Raw genomic sequence first — 18,469 nt, 5'->3', positions numbered from 1 at the left:
GTTGCTGTTTAGAGCCCTCTCTTAACATCATTTAAGCTATTAAAAAACACTCTGTGTTTCTTTTCATTATTGTTCAAACATTACATTCAAAGGTTCCTAGAAATATTAAATTAGAGGAAATCTTGTGCTCACTAGCTTTAAAAGCTCTACAAGATCAGAGGGATTTGAGAGATTTCTAATGCAACACAATGTTTTGCCTTCCATCAGGTTAAATAAGAAATCCATTTTGTAGCACCCATAATTTAATGAAATGCCCTTTTGTAACTTTTTTTTTCAAAGATTATATTTCGTTTATAGAAAATAACATTTTTCTGGAGGAAATGGTGGGAGAAGTGAGGATTAGTTTTCTCGTACTATAATCATCTTGTATTTAGTTGAAGCTTTACATGTTCCTAAGGCTGCTTTGACTACTTTAGCTTTTTTTTTGTTAATCTTGGTTTGGAAGATAGAATGTGATATAGGCAGAAGCCCATGTATCCCCTTATGTTATATTTGTTTCTGTGCCATCACAGTAAGTGCATAACTTGCAGTGACATCATGATCAGTAGGTGACATTTCTTAGCTGTGGCTTCATTTGTCTTTGGAGCGGTAATTATTAGACTTTGGTGCCCTAGTTTTCTGACATCAGCAGCTACTTTGAAGAATTAGGTTGCTATGGGTTACCAATGTGTCATGTACATTTTCTCCAGCACAAGGTTCAGGTTCCAGATCAGTTATAATACATATCTTCAAGCTTCTTTTCCCTGGGACTACGTTCTTCTAGGCAGGTGTTTGTGAGTGAATGAGTATGTGTGTAAACCATGTTTCAGCCCTTAGGAGAAATACCTAAATGCAATACTTTTGGCCTATTTTCTGCTGACATATTATGAAAGTACTAAATGTAATGGATCTTGCTAAAAGAAAGCAAGTAGCCTGGAGGTAAAATGTAATGAACTGCCATCAAAAAGTATGGAAGAAAAGACTTTCCTTTGGCAGCTATGACTGAATCATTTCCTTGAGTGGGCACAGTTAGCATTCAAAAAGAGATCGCTTAGTCTTTCTCTGTTTTGAATATGTAATATGATTGGATTCATAACATGACCCTTGACTTTTAGAGAGTCAAAATGAACTTCCTCTGGTTAAATACATAAGAGAATCACATTGGGAATTAGAGATTTGAATCCTTAGTTGCACCTTGAAGCCAACCAGAGTGACCTTGAGTTTGTCCTTAAATTTCTTATGGGCTCAGTTTCTTAAATGGTAGAAAGACTAGATGGCCAATTAGGTGTAACCATTAAGGAGTCTTCACAAAACTTAGTATCACATAAAGTCTCTGTTGTGCTTAACTCCTTGCTCTTAAATTCCATCTTCTAAGGATGCTTGAATCTGGGCCTTCCATCCCTAGAGTCCTCCTACTTGTAAACAAGGTCTCAGAGCTTCACTGAAGTTGTTTTTATTTCCATAAAAAGATTCATGAGGATATTAAAATGGTTTGCAATCAATCTCTCATTTTTTCCCCCCTAGGACTGGATATTAAAATGGTTTGCAATCAATCTCTCATTTTTTCCCCCCTAGGACTACATTCCATATTTAGTTTAAGAGTAAAAGCATTAAGTAAGTTATGGCTAGGCAGACTTAGGTAATTAAAACATTTTTGGAATACCATAATATGTAATTGACTGCTAAGGATTTTTTTTTTCCTTTTAATTGGAACTTTTAAAAATTGAATAAGGAGCTATGGGTTGAATCTGATTATTCCCAACAGACATGAAAGGAAAGGTTATTTTGAGGGACTATAAGCACATGCTGTTTATACAAATTCAGAACTCAGAGGTTATCTTGGGGGCTCTTTGACATCAGCTGCTATCTTGAAGGCATAGCTTCCTAGCAGGGAAACATCATCCCCTACAAATAAGTGTTGTAGTAAACTCAGATGAAGGGCGTAGGGATGGGAAATATAGGGGAAGTATGATGGTTAAGAGCTCAAACTCCAGAGTCAACACACTTGCATGTCATTTTCAGCTCCTGCCCTAGCTCCCGCTGCTTACCATCTAGCTGCTTGATCTTGCACAAGTTATTACCTCTCTGTCCTTGGTTTTGTCATCCTGAAAAAGGTGACAATAAAAGAGTCTACCTCATGGAAGTGTTGGAGGATTAACTGAATTAATGTACATAAAGCCTGGCACATATTAAGTGTTGTTTCTCCTTAAGATGATGTGTAGGCTTTGGGCACCTGGGTGGCTCTGCCTGTTCGGTGTCTGACTCTTGATTTCAGCTCAGGTCTGGATCTTAGGGCTTGTGCGTTCAAGCCCCACACTGGGCTATATGCTGGGTGTGGAGTCTACTTAAAAAAAAAAAAGAGGATGTGGGCCAGATGAATTAGACATAAGTGTTAGAAAAGAGAGTAGCCATTGAGGTTTGGGGGTGTTGGGGAAGATTTGATAAAGGAAGTGGGCTGTTGAGATGCTGTGTCTTAGAGAAATGTCATTTATATAGGCAGAAAGGAGGGAAAGAACATTACAACGCATGAAGTGGGTTTTTTTTTTTTTAAATCAAACTCCTTTGTTCCTATAAGGATTTGGAAAACTATTACATATATTTAAGTTGACATCTATTTTTTATACATTTTAAAAATTGCAAAAGATGTTTTTTCTGGAGTATAATAAATACTGACATTTTAAAATAAGCATATCCAGTGAGTAGCAATTTGATTTTGAAATCACACATTTTTAAAAAGGCCTGAATAAGACCTTTAACAGTCAAACATCTTTATTTTCTCCTTGAACTCGTATTTCCATTCCGCTTCCCACAGAGTTTTATCTTAATATACTATTTTTATGCTTGAGGGTATTGATCAACCTTTCATTATTCTTATGAAACATATATGTATGTGTATATTAATTTAAGTTCAGCAATTCATTCATCCTAAAAGTAAGTGTTAAATTTTTTCTGGATTGAGTTATAAAAATTATTAATAGTATACAGTTGATCAAAACAGTCCCAATGTATTACCATTTTGGTCATTTATTTCATGAGCTTGAATGAAAACCTTTCTCTCAGTGGATGAATCATATATACCCTTTATATTCCACATATGTTCATATATCCATTGGTGAATTATACTTAATGCTAGATTGAGATAGGTTTCAGCATCGATTTTCTTAATTTTTGTTTTTATAAAGGTAAGGCAAAAAAAAAAAAAAAAAAGTTACCGTAAATAAGTAGGTGGGAATGGAAGGAGCTCTATTATAAGAATGTCATTCAGGGACACCTGGGTGGCTCAGTTGGTTAAGCCGCTGCCTTCAGCTCGGGTCATGGTCCCAGGGTCCTGGGATCGAGTCCTGCATCAGGCTCCTTCTTGCATCAGGCTCCTTGCTCGGCAGGAAGCCTGCTTCTCTCGTTGCCTCTGCCTGCCTCTCTGCCTTCTTGTGTGTACTCTCTCTCTCTCGCTCGCTCTCTCTCTGGCAAATAAATAAAATCTCTTTAAAAAAAAAATGTCATTCAGTCCCTTGAACTCCTTGTGAGTTATATTCCATAAATCACAGAATTGTCTATTGTCAAACATGAATTTCAGTCAGTTAATTATAATGCTTTACTGCCTGACAAATTGATTAGATACACCTTCAATTTTGTTGAAAGCAAACAAAAGAAAATCACATGTTTTGGAAAAATATTTGTTACCCAACCATTAAAGTTCAGCCAAACACCAGTACTGCAAATTGTCTCTGTTTAGCATCCACTGAGTTAGGATGAGTGAGAGGTATCCTACTGCTTCTTTTTTGGTAAGTTGAGAGAAGTAATGGTAAAAGTGTGCTTTAAAAAAAAAAGAAAGAAAGAAAGAAAGAAAAAACAAGGAAGAACTGCTTGTCTCCATGGCAAGATCAACTTGAGAAGTAAGAGTACACAGAATCCAGGCTTCCTGCATTAAGCTACCTTGGAAAGGAACGTGTTCAGGAGAGCAGGAAGTAGGCAAGTTCAGAGTGACTGTCAGTCTGAAGGGTATGCAAACAGACCATTGTGATTATTCCATATTCTTCCCTCACTTGTCCTGGACCAGCCCCAGCTTGGAAGGGAACCGAAGGGAACAGAAAAGTTTCAGTGTTGTGAGCTGTTTTATTCTCTTCCCATGGAAATGCTTTCGTTAGACCTTGTCTGTTGGAATACTATGCAGCCTTCAAAAACCCAAATCTTGCCATTTGTAATGGCATGGATGGAATTAGAGGGTATTATGCTAAGTGAAACAATCAGAGAAAGACAATTATCATATGCTCTCTCTGATAGGAGGAATTTGGGGGGGGTGTTCATGGGAGGTGGGGAGCGAAGAAATGAAACAAGGTGGGACCACAGAGGGAGACAAACCATAAGTGACTCTTAATCTCAGGAAACAAACTGAGGATTGCTAAGGGTTGGGAGAGTAGGGATAGGATAGCTGGGTGATGGACACTGGGGAGGGTATTTGCTGTGGTGAGTGCTGTGAATTGTGTAAGCCTGATGATTCACAGACCCATACTCCTGAAACAAATAAATACATTATATGTTAATTTTAAAAAAGTTATTGATGTAGATGTTGCATTCCCATGAAGACAGAGCTTCCAAAATACCTGTTGTTTCTTAAAATCAATACTTAATAGGACCAAAAAAAAAAAAAGAAAAGCTTCCAGTGTTATTGTGTATTTTTTTTTCTATTATTAGGTCTTCAAGTATATTGTGGTTAATTGCTATCATCTTTAATCAAAATTTGCAATCCATGGAATCAAATGCTCTAACTTTGCTATTATGCGTGTACTTTTGTGTCATTGTAAGAATTACCGAAATGAAAAGCCTAAAATTTTGTACACTAGTGCCTCGCTCGTAATAAGTTCATCCCTAAGTTGTAGTAGTTATTTATCTAGTGCTTTAGAAATGAAACAAAGTGGTACATCATCATTTTCTTAAATTCAAGACTTGGAATGAAATTTACTCAAATTTATATTCATGAGAGCAGATGTTAAAATTTTCACTTGTGGAGAAATAATCAATGTGAACATTTACAGACCTGGAAATCAGCAAGTACCTCAGAGGATAAATTAGATCTTACAATGGATAGGCAAGTTGAGTAAGTCAACATGGAGAAAAAGGTCATCCAAATGTGGGAGTTATTACCATTTTTTATTCTTGGTACTTTCAGATGTGAGTACAGTTTTTAAAAATGATAATATTTGCTTTTTTAGAAACATCATCTCCATAATGGCCTACTAAATTTATCATTGTTGCAAGAATTATCCTTAAAGTTTATGTGTTGAATGAAGCAGTGTGTAATTAGTTAATAATTCTACGTGTCAACTCCTGGTTAAGTTGGATAAGTTCACAAAAGCACTGTCATGAAAGTAAACACATAATGTGAAAATTATTTTTTGTATTTTTGATGATTTAAATACAGAACAAAATACTCCCCAAATTGGAGGGGCAATATTTAGACTTAAAATCCGTGGTTTTTCATGACAGCTTTTATTGTCCCTATTGTTATTGTTACCATTGTCCTACTTCTGCAGTGAAGTGATGGCTCAGGCACCCCTCTGCTTAGACATAGATTCAAGAAGAGGGAATGAGGGCAACAGTTATATAATAAGCTTGCATTTTTGCCCAAGAACCTACATTTTTAAGGACACTCACTGAAAACCTTGCTTTGAATCTTAGATGGGTTTTTTGAGGTTTGATTTTATATGATTTCATATCTATTTCAAATTCAGTTAAAAACCTCTTTTAGGTTCTCACCTTCACTTTTCAGTTTCCTAGGTGGGTGTGGCCCAGTTGCTGTTAGGGCACATTGATATAAGGACTTGTCCTAATCATACATTGAGCGGCACTAAGAAGATACGGAAAACTTGCCAGTTGTGGGTCAGGCTCTCTTTTGTTTGCTCTTTCTCCCAAGCTGCTGCCTCTCACTCTGATAACCATTTGAATATGGTGGGCAGTGTCTCGTATACTCCTTGGAAATGTTCTCTTTGCATTTCAAAATTGCTAGAATAAGGTGATTGGGTTGGTGGAGAAAATTGGGCCAACTCTGAGATTCTGCAGGTCAGGCTTGACTTCCGCTGCCCAGATAGGTGTTAAAATGATCTGATGATGAAGTAAGGAGACTGCAAGAAAATGAGGCCTACAGTTCTCTGAAAGCCACCAGCTGCTGCCTGGAGCCATGGCCCCAGGCTTTCCATCTGCATTCCTCAGCCACATCCTCCCTGGACATTTTCATCTACCTCTTCTTTCACACACAAAGGATGTGTCAGAGATACCTTCTAGTTTTTCTTCCCACACAAGAAAGGGTATCCTTCTCAGTTTCATTAAGACTGGTGCTAAGCAACAAAATCAGAAGGTGAAGCCTCCCTCCCTGACCCTTTGCCTATTCAATTTCATCTTTTTCCCTACCTTCCTAAAAAATAATCTTCTTTTAAAAATACTTGAAATAATTTTTGCGTATACAAGTAATATCTATGTATACTTTTTTGAAAAAAATGTCACACATTATAATATATGTATATAATGTAAAATCCCGCTAGAATCTGTCATGGCCCCTATCCACTACTCTAGAGAGGTAATCAGATAACTGTGTGCACACTCGATCACTTGCGTTCTCTCTCTCTCTCTCTCTGTTTCCCTCTCTCTCTCTCTCTCTCGCGTGCGTGCACACACACACTTGCAATGCACACCTGTGTTTGGTTTTAGCATGAAGTTCATCACACTGTACAAATGCTGCATTCACTTCTTGCCTCAGATATCTTTCGTGGCCCCGGGCAGGGAGCTAGCTCATTCATTTGCTACAGAGCATTTATTTGCCTATTGGTGGACATCTCGCCTATTTTCCATGTTTCTACCCTTGGCAGCAGTGCACAGTGAATATGCTTGTGCTTGTGATTAGTGTTCATCTTATGTAGACAAGTGAGATCATAGTGTCTTTAATTAATATATATTACTTTATTGGCTTTAAAGTGACTGTGATAATTTTTTTTTCCAGGATATTTTGTTCTCATAACATTAGGTTATAGAACCTGAGGCTCTGGCACTGTCCATGTAATTTGTCCATAAAAGTCATTTGCTGTTAACTTTAAAAAAAAAAAAAAAAAAAGATTTTGTATTTTTTTTTTTAATAATAGTGGGGTGTTTTTTTAAAGTTTTTATTTATTTATTTGACAGAGAGAGAAATCACAAGTAGGCAGAGAGGCAGGTGGGGCAGGGGGCGGGGGGAGAGCAGGATCCCCGCTGAGCCAAGTGCCTGACGTGGGGCTCCATCCCAGAACCCTGAGATCATATCCTGAGCCGAAGACAGAGGCTTAACCCACTGAGCCACCCAGGCACCCCAAAGATTCTGTATTGTTTTAAAGAAGTTTTGTATTCCAGCAAGCCTGTCCCGTAATTATTTTTTATTATTTTTATTTTTATTCCATTGTCATTTTCTTCATAATTTATTTGGCTCTGTTAAGTAGCACTTGCAGCATATCAGATCCCAGATCAGTACCCTTTTCCTTTCTTAAAAAATAACATGGGAGTCTCCTTTCTACTTAGAGTCACTGCAAAGCTCCTCCAATCCCTGGTCCCAAAGTAACTTCAACATTCTCTAGTGTTCAGTTTGCCAGCGAGGCATGATGGCCAAGGGGCTTAGTGCTGGTTCTGCCAGCCTTGTGATCTGGGGCAAGGAATGTCCTCCTAGGCCTACAGTCAGGATTGAATGAACTACTGTAGTTACTGTACGTAAAGCTATGGCAAGCATATGGTACATAGCAAGGACTTGGTAATTTTTGGCTTATTACTCCACGTAGCTGCTGCCTGTCACTCAGCAAACACTACTATCTGCTCATATTAGGTGCTGGGAGCATAAAGATAAATAAGACATGGTCTCAGTGCTTGAGGAGCTTTCACTCTAGCATGCATATGTTTGCTCAAAATTAAAGTGCTTATTCTCTTATCTTTCTATTTGTTTAAACTCTGTCCGTGGCCTGGTTTGCTTTCCTCCCATGTCAGCTGACTTGGGCATCATGAAGGACAGCCTCTCCCCTCTTAACGCATTCTCTTTAATGGTGATTCAGCACCTGCTGCATTCCCAAAATGATGTTAAAAACTGGAATGCAGAGATGTTGTGTAAGACCATCTGTAAGAAGCTAACAGCCTCTAGGGAGGAAGAAGAAAGTGGGTTCTGCAAGACTCTTTCCATTCTCTATGATGGCTTTCCACCTATGGACTTGCTCCGTTTTTAGTTTGCATTTCCTCTGCTAATAAAGATAAATAGTCTCCATTCTCTCTTTCTCGGGACAGAGTGTGAAGCGTTAGCAGCCAGACGGCACTTACTTCTCTTTCTTTATCAATGACATACCTCACGTCTTTGGACATTGGACGGCTCTTGTTAGGTAGGAGCTGTTTTCTGTCTTAGGACTGAATTAAACCAGAGGGGCTTAGAAATCCCTGGCTGTCCATGCCCAGATGGAACCACTTTGGTAAAAGGACCTTTTGCTGCCACAGAACTGCAAAGATTCTGCAGACCACTGAGACCACTGGGTTCATACCGATGCTTTCCAGGGAGTTGTCCCCTCTTGCCATGAACTTCTTTGGGAATGGCACACCTTAGGGAATTCTTGACCTAGAGTAGGAAAAGGTAGCAGTCCTTCATCTCCCTCACACAGATTCTTCTTTAAAAAGTAATAAATTCCCTTTCCTAACTCAGGGATATCTCCTTGCTTTGATTACCATTACAAGATTTGTTTGGTTTGTTCATAGTAAGTGTATTAAGTTTGATCTTACTTTAAAAGCCTGTCCTGCCATAAAATTTAAATTAATGTCTTGCTGAATTGTGAATGGACACTGAGGCTCCTTTTATTTATTTATTTTCTAAGGTTTTATTTATTTATTTGACAGGGAGAGAGAGATCACAAGTAGGCAGAGAGGCAGTCACAGAGAGAAGAAGGGAAGCAGGCTCCCTGCTGAGCAGAGAGCCTGATGCTTGGCTCTATTCCAGGACCCTGTGATCATGACCTGAGCTAAAGGCAGAGGCTTAACCCATTGAGCCACCCGGGCACCCCTTGAATCTCCTTTTAAAGGAGATGTAAACATTTGTTGCCACAACAGGATCTGAGCATAATACTGAGCTCAAGAAGGATGATTTTCTCAACAGAAATCATTTATTATGGCCGGAGGTAATGTGAAATTACCTACTTTTTCTTGAAACATGTTTTTTTGTAAATGTTTTCTAGAGATACATGACTTGAAATTAACAACACTCTCCTTTGTTAAGACTTTATTTCATTTCATGTATTGTGTTGACCCCTGAGAGAATATCCAGTCTAGAGAGGAGAAAAGGTACGCAGTGCTCAAAACCCTATGAACGCTTCCAGCAGATGAGGTGTTCTCCTGATTGCTCTAGAGGGGACTACATCCCTATTGCTACATTTTGTGTTTTTGGCATCTTTGGTTCATTTATAGAAGCTTGTCTGTTAAAATTCCATATACATTTCATTGGCTTTGAAAAATACTGAGATTGACATCAACCTACTGAAAGATACTTTGCATTGAAAGTAATACATTTCCTAACCAAAGAAGATACCATTGTTCTAGCATCAGTACATGTCACTTTTTTTTTCCCCCTTTTAACTTCCCAGTTGTAGTGAAGCTCTTTGGGTCAGCTATCTGGTAATTGTCATAAAAAAGGTTATATGTATATTTAACTGGACAGAAGTTAGTGGTTCAAACTGACCATAGGGAATAATGGTGCCCTCTTCCTGCACACATGAGGTCACACTGCTCATCTCAGCTTTGTGAACATAGTAAGAAACAAGTCATTGCTGACGGAGGTTGTCAAGTTGGAAGAGTAACATCTCCCAGAAGAGAACTCCTGTGTGAATTTTGAAAATTCTTTTAATAAGGGCTTTTGCCCATTTAGCATTGTCAGTATATTACTCTTTATGTTTTACAATTTCTGGTGTACTTCTCACATAAACCTATAGTGCCTCGGCTAGCTGCATTTTCATGATTTTCCTCAAGTTCCACAGATTCAAACTTCCTTTCCTTAACTCTTTTACCTTCTCTAAGCCCTGGGGATTCTTCTTGGCTCCCAGAAAAAGTTCTCCTTTCTCCCTTCCCCCACTCCCCATTTCTCTTTACATAGCCCTCTTTATCTCAAGAGTGTGCTGGTTAATTGCACACTGTGACAGATTGTGTGTGAGGCACGCTGGGTAACAACTAACAATGGCCAGTACATGTCCAGGGCTCTTAGAACCTTAAAAACCTTCTGCCGTATGAAATAGAATAGAGCCAGTCTTTCTTCTTTTGACTGCTTGCTTTCCTGAATGCTCTTTCGTAGAAGATCCAATATCTCTTCTACACACTCAATCTGTATTAGGAGTGTTGGATTTCTTCCTAACTCCCCTCTCCATCTCTGAAATAGATCCAAGGCTTCACTGAGGACCAGAAGATAGAGTCAGGGTGGCGTGACAGATAGAAATTAGTGAACAGTTTAGGCTTATCCAAAAAAATAAATGCTTGATACATCTGGGACTTCTTCAAGCTGTCCTCTGCTTTATCCAGCAAAGGGCAAAATGAATCACTCCATAACAAGGGGTCCTAAGAGATAACAAACTCAATTAAAATTGATTTAACTTCTGGGGAGTTCTCCAGATTATACTCCACAAATACTAATATGATAATACCCACTTCAGCCATAAATCATCTCATTGGACCTCGTGTCTCTTTTCCTAGATTATAGATCATGGGCAATAATAGACTGCCTCTTGAACCAACAGGGTGTAAATTTCACTGCTTTGGATTTCCAGTGCAGAAGGTGAGTGGTGAAGAAGTAGGCTCCAGTGGTTCTGTCGGGGAAGGACAATACACAGGACAGGTGGCCTCTGAACGCATTTTAACAACCTTTTCTCATTCAATGTCCTCTTTTCCCTCCGAAACTTATTGGAGAATCATTTGCATGTTATATTTCATCTTCATTTATTTCATCCTAACCTCTTCATCCTTCTGTTGAATTCTATGTGCCCTGGAGTAAGCGTTTTCTACCATCTGAGAGTTTAGGGAAAAAAAAAAAAAAGAAAAAAGAAAAAAAAAGGTGAACAGTGGCACAGCTAGCATGAAAAAAGGTGAACAGTGGCACAGCTAGCATGAAAAATGTATGTCACTTTGTTAGTTCCGTACAGTATATTTAAGAAAAGTGGAACAATAAATTTCTATTAACGTATATTCTTTTAAATTTAGGAATAGATGGACAGTCTGTGGAAGTGTCCAATATCGTGGACATCCGAAAAGAACATAACCGTGAGATTGCAATGAGAATTTCTTCTAGCATAAACAGTCAAAACAGATTTTATACTGACCTGAATGGATACCAGGTAATTTTCCTTTAAAATGTCTAAGTAATAGCGGTGTTAGTGTGCAAGTTTTATGTATGGAAATGGGTCAGTTAATTTCACATCCTTCGAAAAATTTGCTTAAGTTTACAAATTATTTCTAAAGGAAGACTGAATTTTAACAGGTACTTATAGGTTCTATATTCAACCAGATTTCCAAAGTTAGAACAAATATTTGAGAGATTGGTTTGTAGAACATCTGATTTACAGATGTATTTTTTTCAAAGGCATTTGCATGTTAAATGCCTTGATACCAAAATATATCTGAATTTGTCTCATAGAAAGGAAACATAATTAGGGACTGATGGAATATATATTTTCCCCTCATAAGGAAACGGTCTGTGCATATTTAATTATTACATATATACTTTTAAATGTGTAATGTAATAATAGGCTCTTTTAAATTTCAGGGAAACTCTTCCTCTCTTTTTATCAATAATGTAAGGGTGTTTACCTTTATGCACACACATATGTGTACATAGACTTAGACAAAGAAATACAAACATGTATCTATTTAGAAATGTGGGTAGGTATGTATTTAATCAAAATGTTCACAAAATAGTTTGAAATGGTAATGAGAAAATTGACTCAAAATTTTTCCAGATTGTCAGCACTCTAATTTAATAGGGCTCTTTTGATTGTTACCTAAATCTCTGTATTCAGAGTATATGTGTGTGACAACATAGCTTTGAAATAATACTATTAAAAACATTAGCATGTTTTTGAGACATTAGCATTTTAGAAAGTTCTGGCTATGAATAGAAATAATTTCACAACAAATGCTTTTACTTTGTCTGATTTTCAACTGGGTTGAGTGGAAGGGATTGTGGTAATTTTCTCTTGTGCAATTTCCTGCAAAGGTTAAATTTAAACCTTTTCCAAAGCATAAAAATTGCATTATACACTTTGAATTTACATGTTAATTCTACCGCAGCTGTTTGGTTTTCAAATGAAGCCATGACTTTATGGTGATTCATTTTTCTTGTGTACAAAAGAAACTCTTTTTCTTAAAATCTTACAGAAGCAATTATTTGTATGTGTGGGTGTATACATGAATGAAAAAAAAAAAACTTAGTAAAAGTGAATAAAAATGTGAATTTTCTTTTCAAGGATCAAGCATTTGAATAAGTAGGGAAATATTATTTCTAAATTTATAAATGTCTAAATTTATAACGTAAATATTTCTGCTTCTAAAATAGGCCATTTTTTTAAGCCTTGGAAAGAGTAGTTCTTGGGCAAAACCAGAAATCTAGACCCACAGGTAGGGAGCATGGCTGGCAGCCCCTTAGTCATGACAGTGTGAATGTGTAAATGCCCTTTGCATTGAGTATACAAGTTAATTTGAATGGAAGGATTAGGACTGGAAAGAAGAAATGGAAAATTCTTTGAAACTGTCTCTTTCTTTCTTTCTTTTTTTTTTTTTTTAAACATTTTACAGTTGTTTCTTCAGTTTCATAATTTCCTGGGCCTGTGATACAAATTACCACAAACTGGGTGGCTTAGAACAGCAGAATTTATTCTGTCACAGTTCTGGACAGCCAAAGTCCAAAATCAAGATGTCTTCAGGGCCACACTCCCTCCAGAGTGTGTAGGGAAATACTCTTCCTTGCCTGTTCTAGCTTCTGGAGGCATCAGGCCATTCTGGGCCCTGTTGGCTTGTAGAGCCATCACTCCACTGTCTGCCTCTGCTGTCACAGAGTCCATGTTGTATTCTCCGTGTGCCTCCATTGTGTGCAGACTTCCCTCTTAGAAGGACTCCAGTCCTTGGATTAGAGCCCACCCTAATCCAGTATACCTTATGTCTGTAGAGATCCTATTTCAAAATAAAATCACATTCACAGATTGTGGGTGACCATGAATTTGGGGTGCTCTATTCGGTACAACCAGTAAGTTGAAGGACACACTGTGGAGTTGTTGTAAAGATTAAAAGATGGTATTTGTGAATACCTAGTACTTTGCCTCGTTATAATGAGCACTCAATACGTGTTAACTATTACATTAACTTTGTATTTCTTTCCTTCTCGAATGTCATGTCATGTCAAACTTGCATGAGCTGAATAGGAGAGACGTCATTTTTATGTGGTGTGAATAAGACACCTGATAACAAAGTCTCTGTTTGATGTTTCCTGCTGTGGTTTGAGGGAGTTTCCTTGACCCTAGCCAGCTTAGTGCATTTTCTGTCAGAAAATAAAATAATGTATTTCATGCATTCACATACGAGACCAAGAAAAATTAAAATATGGAACTATCTACATTGAAACTAAACAGGAAAAGTAAGCACTGAAGAGTCTTTAAATATAAATATGAATTTGATTATTTTAGTGTAACATGTTGGAGAATTCGATGAGGGGATCTGTGGTATTTATTAAAACTGATTCAAGAATTATAAAAGATATTTTTTGAAAGGGGATAGAGAGCTATTATGCTTAACATTCATGACAAAAGCAGTATGTTAGATTTAGATGAGAAATGAATACTTAATACCTTTATAATTTGTTTTATGCAAATATTGGAAAGCTAGAAGACTTTTGTTAAGGATTTTTATTCTGAATTTAAATAGGAATGCCTATTTTAAAAACCTGGATAAGTTCTACCTTTTTTCACTTTAAATTTCTCTAAGATCCTCATTATTTTTTTTATATTGTTTTGAGGAATGTTTTAATTCTTAAATTAGCTCTTCCTTTGAACAAGAAAGGAAGCTATACTCTTTTCTCTTTGGAAGAAAAGTCATCTGTCTGTAGCCAGTACTAATTTTTTAAAGTACATCTGTAAATATCACTTGATTTCTTTTTTTTAAAGTGAACTGTTTGGTCTTTTAGATTCAGCCTAGAATGACAATGAGCAAATTACCTCTTCAAGCAAACGTCTATCCGATGACTACAATGGCCTATATCCAGGATGCCAAACATCGTTTGACATTACTCTCTGCTCAGTCTTTAGGGGTGTCAAGTTTGAAAAGTGGTACGTATTGTTTGGAATCTTTTGGGCTCTTACAAGTTTCATTTTCAAGTGTATAATTTTTCTCTTGGTCATGTGTAATAATTATCATCTTCAGCCAGCCTCCTTCTTTTGAGAACCAGACTATTAGTTAATTTTGGTTTTGTGATAATAACATAAAATAATGTATTTGCTCAATCTTCTGAGGAAGAATGAGGGACCTAAAACCCCACAAAACCATTGCTTCTTAAAGATAATTTATCTCCCCTGATAGCTCATTGTTTGCACAGTCTTCTGCCATTGTTATAATGGAATAGCTGTGGAAATTCTCCAGAAGTAAAAGAAGAGAAGTGGCTGGGAGAAAAGTTAGAGAATTTCAAGAGTTGCGTAAGTTCCCACAAACCTAGGTCCTTCTGAATCGCAGCCTTCTAGGGCACTACCACCTGAAAGGCGAGAGCTGAAATCATACAGCTAGGGGAATAAAGAGGTGACAGACACAATTTCAAGGATTCTGAAAGAAAGAACAAGATGGAAAGATAAGATAAATCATAAACAGATTAATTTTTATAAAATCTTCTCTAGGGAGGCTTATGTCCTTCATAATACATGTTTTTCATTGTCATTTATATGTAGTCAGTTGTTCTTCTTTCTTACATCTTAAGAGTTGCTAAGACAAATGTCTTAAGGAGCCAGACAGATAATAAAGGGGTGCGGGTGCCTGGCTTACCCTTTGCCACAAACCCATTTTTTTTTATTAGGCATATGCATACATTCTGTATGTCCCCCCCCCCCGGCCCCACCCACGAAAAAGCATACTATTCCTCTTTCTTCATGGCTTTCATTACACAAAATCACGAGATGATACTGTAAAGCCATGAATGCCATCACAAAGATAATAATGGCCTCACATCAGGGATGCAGAGGGAGTGGTGGGGCTTTAGCAGGCTGGGGCCCACCACTCCCAGTGTACGACGATGGGGCAGCTGCAGCTCAGTGCCGGACTCTTGTTGCCCTGGGGTAAGGGGCCCCGGGTTGCCAAATTTTTCTGTTGCTGAAGAGTCCAGAAGTCTTGAACTGCTTATGTTTTAATTTTTAAAAAATTAAGTACATTTATAGATTGGACAACTTTACATAAAATTCCTAAATGTGGTTTAGGGGCAGAGGAGCTTTATTTCTCAGCTCGCCTTTATCAAGGGAAGTGATGTAACTGTCTAGTCCATGACTGCTACACTCCTCATGTCTAGTTCCCTACTTAAGGACCCAGCTTTGAGAATTTAAGGCAAGGTTTAAAAATGGGCTCAAGAGTCATACCTGGCGGGACGCCTGGGTGGCTCAGTTGGTTAAGCAGCTGCCTTCGGCTCAGGTCATGATCCCAGGGTCCTGGGATCGAGTCCCACATCGGGCTCCTTGCTCGGCAGGGAGCCTGCTTCTCCCTCTGCCTCTGCCTGCCTCTCTGTCTGCCTGTGCTCACTCGCTCTCTCTCCCTCTGTCTCTGACCAAATAAATAAAATCTTTAAAAAAAAAAAAAAAGAGAGAGTCATACCTGGCCTAGGTGCCCCTGCTAGAGACACTCAAGTACCCTAGCATTTGAGTACCTACAAACATAAGAACAATTTTGAGGACAGCCCAGATTTACTGAGTGTCGCATATTAAGAGGGCTAACATTTGGAGACAGGGAGAGGAGAGAAATTGCCAAGAGACCGATGTACTAATTTGGGTGTGAAATGATCAATGCCTGAGGAGCAAATTCTAGACAGTTAAATGGCTATGGTTCTGGGTGGTTTTTGGATAGGGCTTTTTAATTAATTAATTTATTTATTTTTTAGTTTTTGGGTTTTGTTTTGTTTTGTTTTGTTTTTGAAATTTGTAGTCTCATAGTCTAACTATTGTTTACAACTTAAACTAGAGGAAGTGTGGAATTATTGCATAGAAATGAAAGAAGCAAATATGACCACTTTTTGAGCTGGAGGAGAGAGGATAGTTGATGATACTAATGTAATACCAGGGAGGGAACAGGGTACATGGTGGATGTCTTCAAATCCTGGGGTTTCTTCAGAGAATCCCCAGATACCAAGTAACCCAAATTGTCTTTCAAATCCTACTTAGATTCTACCCATCTGTATTTGTCTTGTTTTTCCATATGTGATGTATGTTTCCTAACGAACCTCATGAACATTTTTAAATTCCAGATGCTGCCACTAAAAACTTCAGAGGACATAATTTTCTCTTCAGATTAATTCTTTTTAGCTCTCACTTAAATTTTGATCTGTCTTGTTTTTAAATTTCATTACCAGATTTTACCAGACATTAATGAAGAAACACAGTCCTATTTTTTACATTTATATTAGCTGCTTTGAGAAAGCCCTTGGTACTGTTTGCTGTACAGATCTGTCTCCGTGGCTTAAATCAGGACCATGCCTAAACTTAAGAGATCCTTACTAGATGTTGGTATTAAATAACCCTGGCCAGTTTGTTTGTTTGTCTGTTTGTTTGTTAGGTCAGATTGAAGTTATCATGGATCGAAGACTGATGCAAGATGATAATCGCGGCCTTGAGCAAGGTGTCCATGATAACAAGGTTACAGCTAATTTATTTCGAATACTACTGGAAAAAAGAAGTGTTGTGAATATGGTAGGAAAAAAAATAACTCGTATGTTCTGATGTTGATTGTTCTTTGCCACCCAAAATTTGACATTATGACTTTCCACTTTTTTTATGACTTAACAGTTCCCGGTATTGAGATATCTTTATACTAGATGTAGCCTATAGTCACAAGAAAGTGAACTTCAGTTACACAGAAGTCAGATTTGCATTTAGGTCATCTTATTTTTTTATTTTTGCTTATTATGCAGATGGAAAATAATGTTAAGGAATCAGTTGGGATGAAATTTTCTGAAATTATTTCGAAAGAAAATAAGAGTTGAATTTAGGAATAGAACCTTGGCCCATTCTTAGGAGATCAAGTTTGATTAGTAAACTTTATTGGAAACCTTTGTGTGCTTATTGTAGTCCTAGACTCCTCACCTGAAAATGGATTTACTTGTCTGTCTTCTTGCTCAGTTTTCATTTCTCAGAACAAACCCCAGCATTCCATTAAACAATCCAGCTAAAGCTCCATTAGACGTCAAGCAACATGACAGTACCCCCCTTCAAGGCCACACCAAAGTCATCATCACCATCCCCCCATCCTTTACTGATTTCCCACCACAGATGACTCTCTACACAGCCCTTTTTTTCCCTCATTCTGCTCTCCTCCTTTCTTCACTGACCCATTTCAGATCTTTTCAGCTCTTCTCAGCTGGCAGCCTCCCCACTGACTTCACATTTGACAGGGCTTTCTGTTCTAGGTATCAACCATCTCCTCCCACGCTTTCCTTCTTCCCTCATGTTGCAGTGGAGACGCCACCCTCCTCCTCCCCTCCCCCTGCCCGGCAGAGCCAGCGTTCCCCTAGGAAACCCTTTCTGCAGGCTTTCAGACACTCTTCCTTGTCTCCTATTAGAAATAAAAACCAAAACAGCCTCCATGCAGACTCCTCCCCTTTTCCCCTGCACTACCATCCTGGCTCCCACACCCGCTTGAGCCAATTTGTGAGAGGTTTATGTTAGTGCTTCCGTGTCACACTCCCTTCATTTTAGTGGTGCTTTAGCCTCCCCCACACACCTTTGCCAGCGTCACCAGATCCTATTGTCTTAGTTCACGTTGCAGCAACATTTGACACTGACCATGTCACTTCTTAGAAGACATTCTGAGCCAGCGCTTCCATGGTACAGTGCACATTTGGTTTCCCTCCTGCCTCCCAAGTGGTTCTTTCTCTATCTCTCCAATGGTTATTGATTCAGCCACTAAATGTCAGAGCTCCCAAGGGTTGGCCTCATGTCTTCTCCTTTTCTCATTATACTTTCTCCCTCTGCAATCTCTCCTACTCCCGTGGCTATGTGACCACCTCTACACGGATGAAATCGGCACAAACATTTCACCTCTAACCTGCAGACCCTACCACTTAGCTGTGTCCTACTGTTCAGACCCGACATATCCATGATTACTCTCATGATCTCTCTCCCCGTCCAAACCTGCTCTTTTCTAGTGTTCCCTCTCTCCGGGACTGGCACCACCTTTCATCCAGTGCCACACATGTAGGAGGGACCTCTCATTGGTACTCTCTTTGGCCTGCCCCTTT

The 18,469-nt window shown here is 38.3% G+C and overlaps 1 protein-coding gene across 2 annotated transcripts in view; it reads left to right on the top strand.

Annotated features, from left to right (window-relative positions):
- MAN2A1 (mannosidase alpha class 2A member 1) overlaps positions 1-18,469 on the top strand; it is a 169,062-nt gene that overhangs the window by 129,433 nt on the left and 21,160 nt on the right. For both annotated transcript variants that reach the window (XM_032335581.1, XM_032335580.1), the window contains exons 17-19: positions 11,203-11,336; positions 14,174-14,315; positions 16,789-16,922. In XM_032335581.1, coding sequence (XP_032191472.1) covers positions 11,203-11,336; positions 14,174-14,315; positions 16,789-16,922 — 410 coding nt within the window. The remainder of the gene's footprint in view (positions 1-11,202; positions 11,337-14,173; positions 14,316-16,788; positions 16,923-18,469) is intronic.

The sequence above is a fragment of the Mustela erminea genome, chromosome 3 (assembly GCF_009829155.1).
Source record: "Mustela erminea isolate mMusErm1 chromosome 3, mMusErm1.Pri, whole genome shotgun sequence".
In the NCBI taxonomy this organism is placed as follows: Eukaryota; Metazoa; Chordata; class Mammalia; order Carnivora; family Mustelidae; genus Mustela; species Mustela erminea.
The sequence above is the reverse complement of the archived record's forward strand: the minus strand, read 5'-3'. Positions and strand labels throughout refer to the sequence as shown.